The sequence below is a fragment of the Lactuca virosa genome, chromosome 6, assembly GCF_052849685.1.
Source record: "Lactuca virosa cultivar CGN04683 chromosome 6, Lactuca_virosa_CGN04683_v6, whole genome shotgun sequence".
Lineage (NCBI taxonomy): Eukaryota > Viridiplantae > Streptophyta > Magnoliopsida > Asterales > Asteraceae > Lactuca > Lactuca virosa.
In genome coordinates this window covers 3,849,310-3,855,213 of record NC_136431.1, presented here as the reverse complement: position 1 = coordinate 3,855,213, position 5,904 = coordinate 3,849,310, and the positions used below count along the sequence as shown (strand labels likewise).

Below are 5,904 nucleotides of genomic sequence, written 5' to 3'. Positions count from 1 at the left end.
TTTAGTTTAAACAAAACGCTCCAAATCCAAATGTTACTTCTAGAAACTACCTGCTACCAGCTAATTTTTCCGAACACACCCTAGATCTTTACATAAGATAAGGAATTAGTATGTTGAGTAGAAAATGTATGAACTCCCGATCAATAAAAATCAGATTTTTCCGTAGATGGGGTATGCACCATGAAACCTTGTGTGTTATTGGATCATGTATTGCATAATACTTTCTATTACATGAAAGAATGGATATAAAAGTTGGATTTTAAAAGAATGTTTTTAGAGAGAATGCTTTTGTCTGAAGTCTTTAAATGTAAATGTTTTTGTTAAAACCTATATATCTCATGAGATTTTATGTCTTATATGTTATCATTTATTTTTACATGACATGTATTCAAGGTACCGATGAGAAATGAGCGTTATTATAACTGGTTAGACTTGACTTTTAGGACTATTACAAGATGAACACTTTTTGGTCTTTCAAAGTGGATATAAACTTTTAGTTATCCGTTTGTAGGTACACCGTTGTGGCCATATGATTTTGAAATAAAAATGAAAATTTTAGATGTATGATTCTAACAGTTCCAAATCCATTTTTAATGATTTAAAGGAATTCAAATAGGTCCAAAACTTACCTTAAACATTGAATAACGTTATGATTATCATCATTAACCTAATTTATATATCCATTAAATAGATCACCCATATCTAAATTAAGCTTTAAAACTCAAAAAATGACTTCTCTCTCATGAACGAACTCAAATGAATGAATGAACTCGAATGAACGAACTCGAACGAACGAACAAACGAACGAATGGATGAATGAATCAATGAAAAACATAGAAACGAAAGAGGAAGATGGGTTTGAGTGTTAAAGACTTCAAAACTTTCATCAATTGGCAAGAAATAGTCGCTCAAGTCTTATTTTTACTAACGAAACCCAAGTTGAGATTTTTGTAAAATTTCAAGTCCTTTAGTTCCTAGTTTGACCTAAATCAGTTTACATTCTTATATTGAGGTACACGCTAGTTATAAAAGGTTAAGTGAAAACTTAATACCTCAACTTCAAATGTTGAAAGGTCGACCCTTACCTTCAAATCTCTTAAATTACAATTCTAATCTATCAATAAACAATTTCTTTTCAATTAATTAAAATTAATTAATTTAACAAAATTTAAATTTATTTGCTAAAATTTTAAATTTTCACTTAAATGTTGAAACTTGTAGCCCTAAATTAAGGTGTTACAACTTGAGGTCCGGTGTGGGGCAGATGGGTTGTTTGTTTCTTGGGTTGTCGTACATGAATTTCCTAATAAAATCAGCCATTGTTAGGAATCAAATTAATTAACAACAAAACGAAACTATTTGGACAAATTTACAACAAAATACCTGCAAAAGATACTTATAAATTTTTAATTCACTACAAGATTTGTTACAGAAAAATAAAACTATTTATAGGACGACACCTAGCTATTGAAATGAATCATGAATGGGATATTTGAAAAAAAAATGAAGAATCAAGTGTGGGAAACAGCAGAAGAATCCACTACCCTAACCAAACTTATATTTGGATTGGTGCATTCTGTATGGACCACATTGTGGTTAATTGGGTTTGGCCACTTAGAAGAGCTTTTGGAGACCCTACAAAATGCCTATAAATACCATGCATTGCCATGCAAATGTCAAACAACCAACACTTGTGTGGGATTTGATCACTTTCATCATCTCCGATCCAATGGCTATTCACAAAGCTTCAAGTGTGGTTTTCTTGGTGTTTTTAGGCTTGAGCATTTGTGCGGCGGCTAGAGTTCTCTTAACAGTCGAAGAAAGCTACAGTCATGGTGGTTATGAAGGTGGCAGTTTATCTGGAGGTGGTGGTGGTGGAGGTGGTAGTGGTGGTGGAGGAGGAGGAGGAGCTGCTTATGGAGGAGGTGGTTATGGGGGAGCTGGAGCTGGATCGGGAAGTGGGGCTGGTGAAGGTGGTGGATCAGGGTATGGTGGTGGAGCTGAAGGAGGGGGAGGCGGTGGTAGTGGAGGAGGTGGTGGAGCTGGAGGAGGAGGAGCTGCAGGAGGACATGGTGGGGGTTACGGTGGAGGAGAAGGAGCCGGGAGTGGCGGTGGATACGGTGGGGCTGGAGGAGCAGGTGGCGGAGGTGGAGGTGGACATGGTGGTGGTGGTGGTGGAGGAGGAGGAGCCGGTGCAGGAGGAGCTGCAGCCGGTGGGGGATATGGCAGTGGAGGTGGAGCTGGAGCAGGAGGAGGTGCCGGAGGATCACATGGTGCCGGAGGTGCCGGAGGAGGTGGCGGTTCTGGAGGTGGAGGTGGTGGTGGTGGTGGAGCTGCCGCTGGGCATGAAGGTGGTGCAAGCGGTGGGGGATATGGCAGTGGAGGTGGAGCTGGAGCAGGAGGAGGTGCCGGAGGATCACATGGTGCTGGAGGTGCCGGAGGAGGTGGCGGTTCTGGAGGTGGAGGTGGTGGTGGAGCTGCCGCTGGACATGAAGGTGGATATGGAGCTGGTAGTGGTAGCGGCGGTGGTGAAGGCGGTGGTCATGGTGGCTATATCCCTTGATCATAAAATCAACTCTTTGTTCCATTTATTGTCTTAAAATGAGCATATAAATTACTCATTTTTCCCATTATAAAAATCGCCAATAAGATTCAACGAGACCTCGACCCATACAAATGAGATGCATCCAATCAATTTGTATTCTTACTATTATTTATATGTGAAATCAAAGTTCATTATGCTTTTTTTATTTGCATTTTGCATTTAGTATTCTATTTTCTTACAACATATGTCGGATATCATCTATCGATTTTTGTCAGGAAACATAACTTTAAAACAAAAACAATGAAACGAAACATACTTTAAGTAATCAAGATTCTATCAACCAAATCTATTGCACTTTGATACCCAATCTTACTAAACAAACACCTAACCAAAACACTCCATATTCCCTTATCCGGATGAACCCCATCTTCCACCATTTTCATCACCCATTCCTGAGCTTCAACCACACCATTTGACTCACACATCCCATAAACAAGACTCGTGTATGTTACCAAATCGGCTTGCAAACCATGTTTCTTCATGGCTTCCAAGAGTTGACTCACAAGGTCAACCCTACGATTCTTACAACACCCATTGATCATTATGTTGAAGGTGATTTTATCTGGTTTCACCCCTTTCACCACCATCTTTGCCATAACCTTCAAACCATCATCAACCCTATCATTACAACAAAGCATGTTGATAATCGTGTTATACGTGACCAAATTAACCCCAACCCCTCTTTCTTCCATCTCAACCAAAAGGTCAAACATGGCTCTAAAGTCGTTGACTTTTGAAAACCCCATTAATAGCTCATTGAATGTTGTCAAATCAGCCATGCTCCCCATTTTAAACAACAAATTCATAGCTAAATCCACTTTTCCATTGGCGCATAGACCTTTGATGAATGCATTGAAGGTGGCTGCATTTGGTGCACAATTCATGTTGTTGATGAGGTTATAAGCTTCTTCAAACATGAAATTACGAGAAAGGACATCCACCATTGATGTGTACACCACAACATTCGGGTGGCAGCCTTGTGTTATCATCTTGTTCCATGTCTCTGATGCACCTACAAAGTCCCTACATTTTGCATACCCGTTGATCAAAGTTCCATATGTTGTTACATTTGGAAGGAATGATAGTTTTTCCATTTCAAGATAACAAGAAACAGCTTTCTGCATATTTCCAATAGAACAGAACCCGTGTATGAGAGTGTTGTAGGTGACAACATTTGGTGAAATACCCTCTTGGATCATTTTGTTATAAACTTCATACGCATCTTCCATTTTCCCTTTCATGCAAAAACCCTTTATCAAACAAGTGAAAGTGAAGACATTTGGGTTGCATTGTCTCAAGAACATCTTGGCCATTATCGCAAGTGAAAGCTTAACTTCACCAAGATCTGAAAGGGTGTTTATAATTGTTGTGAAGGTGATTTCGTTTGGGAAAACCCCATGAATTACCATGTCTTCTATTAACTGAAACGCCTGGTTTAAATCACCTTCTTTGCAGAATCCCTTCATTAAAGCATTATATACAGAAACCATAGGAAAATCTCCTATAATGGTTTGGACAAGCTCCTTTGCTTCTTTTACCTTACCAAGATGACACATTGAAGAAACAATGGTGGTGTAACTCACTTCATCTGGAGAACATCCTTTCTTTGACATTTCTACGAGCACCTTGTGTGCACCATCAATCCGATTGTTCTTGCATAATGCTTTCAATAAGATGTTGTATGTATACTTATCTGGTTCCATCCCATCTCTCTTCATGTTACTATAAATAGGATTAATCATATGAAACTTATTCTCGTTCAACAAAGCATCCAATAGATGGTTATAGATCTTAACAGTAGGCTTACACCCAAATTCTTGAATTCTGTAAAATGTTTTCAGCGCTTGATCAGCTGCTCCTGCTCTTCGGTAAGAACTGATTACACTAATGAATAAATCTTCTGAGCAACTGATCCCTTCCAGTTTCATCTGCTGCAGAAGGTATTGAACTCCATCTACACCGCATTCATCCCCTAGCTTTTCAATAATTGTTTGGTATGTGAGACTTGTATGTCTGAAAGTTTTTGAATTGGATAGGAATTTAAAATATTCAAGAGCCAAAGTAATGTCTTTTTCATGGTTCAATCTCTTCAAGACATCAGCTTCTCTCAATTCTGTCTTTGGGTTTTGTTGAATTTGTGGATTAAGACTGGCGTTAGTGTTGAAAACAAAAGGGATTGAAGGTTTCCTGACCTTTAGCAGCAAAGAACATTTCTCTTTCAAATGCATATTGTCCTAAACTGAAATTAAAAATGCCATTGCATAGTAACAAACCCCCAAATTCCACTACTCAAGCGTATATCAAAACTAGAAGAAACCCCAATAAAAAAACCAAGCTTTCAAAGTGATCAGAATTAATGGAATCGGAAAATTTAACAGCTTGGTGAAATAATCACACCAGGAAATTAAAAAAAGAAACCCCTAAGGAGATGGATAACAAATAAATCGAATTGAACAGATGATAAAAATCTTAAGGATATCTGTTTGAGAATGATGGAATCCTAAAATAAACAAAAGGGAATGAAACCCAGATGAGATGATGATTAAATTGAGCAGAATACCAATGGATGTGTAGGGTTTATGCTGTGTGCCTACCTTCCTGCATCAGCTTCTCCGGGACACGGGAAACTTTGCTCGTTATCAAGGAGTAAATTACAGAAATGGTCCCTGTAACTGTCGTAACTTTGCATTTTCTGTCCAACTTTTTAATATTTACGTATACGATTCTTAATTTTGCACTTTGTTGCGATATCTCTATGATTAGTCAATTTACTAAAATACTCTTCTTTTTTTAACAGCTTTCTGTCCAACTTTTAACATAATGGGATTTTGCAACGATAAAACAAAACCAAATTTTAGTTTATGATTCCTATTTAAAAATCATACTATTTCTAAACTTCTAAATGGTCCACACAAAGGATAAAATTATGACATCCAAAGTCATCCTTTTAGTAGGGATGGACGCAAGATTTTGTATTAGGTGTTACCGGTGAAATATTTGTTTTATGTAGTGACACAATAGTAAAAAACAGAAAAATATTTTTACACTATGTCGGAAAAAAAACAGGGGTTGTTGGTGTCATTATGGGCACCATAGTGGAACCGCCCCAGCCTTTTAGTCAAGATAAGTTGTATCGTGTCTATGCAGTCTAACGCTACTTCCATTGAGCTAAAACCCAATAAATCCAACACACAAAGTAGAAATAAAGCTCCAAATATCTGCAGCTACCACACACATAATGAAGGGGTGTGCTACCTCTTTCGGATCCAACGAGCAAATCAGATACAGAGTGGCAAGAA

At 38.0% G+C, this 5,904-nt stretch overlaps 2 protein-coding genes across 2 annotated transcripts; one reads left to right on the top strand and one right to left on the bottom strand.

Annotated features, from left to right (window-relative positions):
• Positions 1-1,627: 1,627 nt before the first annotated feature.
• Positions 1,628-2,750, top strand: LOC145119377 (uncharacterized). The gene has a single exon (XM_079055022.1). It carries the CDS (start codon positions 1,643-1,645, stop codon positions 2,561-2,563), a length of 921 nt encoding a protein of 306 aa, XP_078911148.1. The 5' UTR covers positions 1,628-1,642; the 3' UTR covers positions 2,564-2,750.
• A 96-nt stretch (positions 2,751-2,846) lies between these two features.
• On the bottom strand, positions 2,847-5,223 carry LOC145119376 (Pentatricopeptide repeat (PPR) superfamily protein). Its single transcript, XM_079055021.1, has one exon. It carries the CDS (start codon positions 4,831-4,833, stop codon positions 2,863-2,865), a length of 1,971 nt encoding a protein of 656 aa, XP_078911147.1. The 5' UTR covers positions 4,834-5,223; the 3' UTR covers positions 2,847-2,862.
• Between the last annotated feature and the right edge of the window lie 681 nt (positions 5,224-5,904).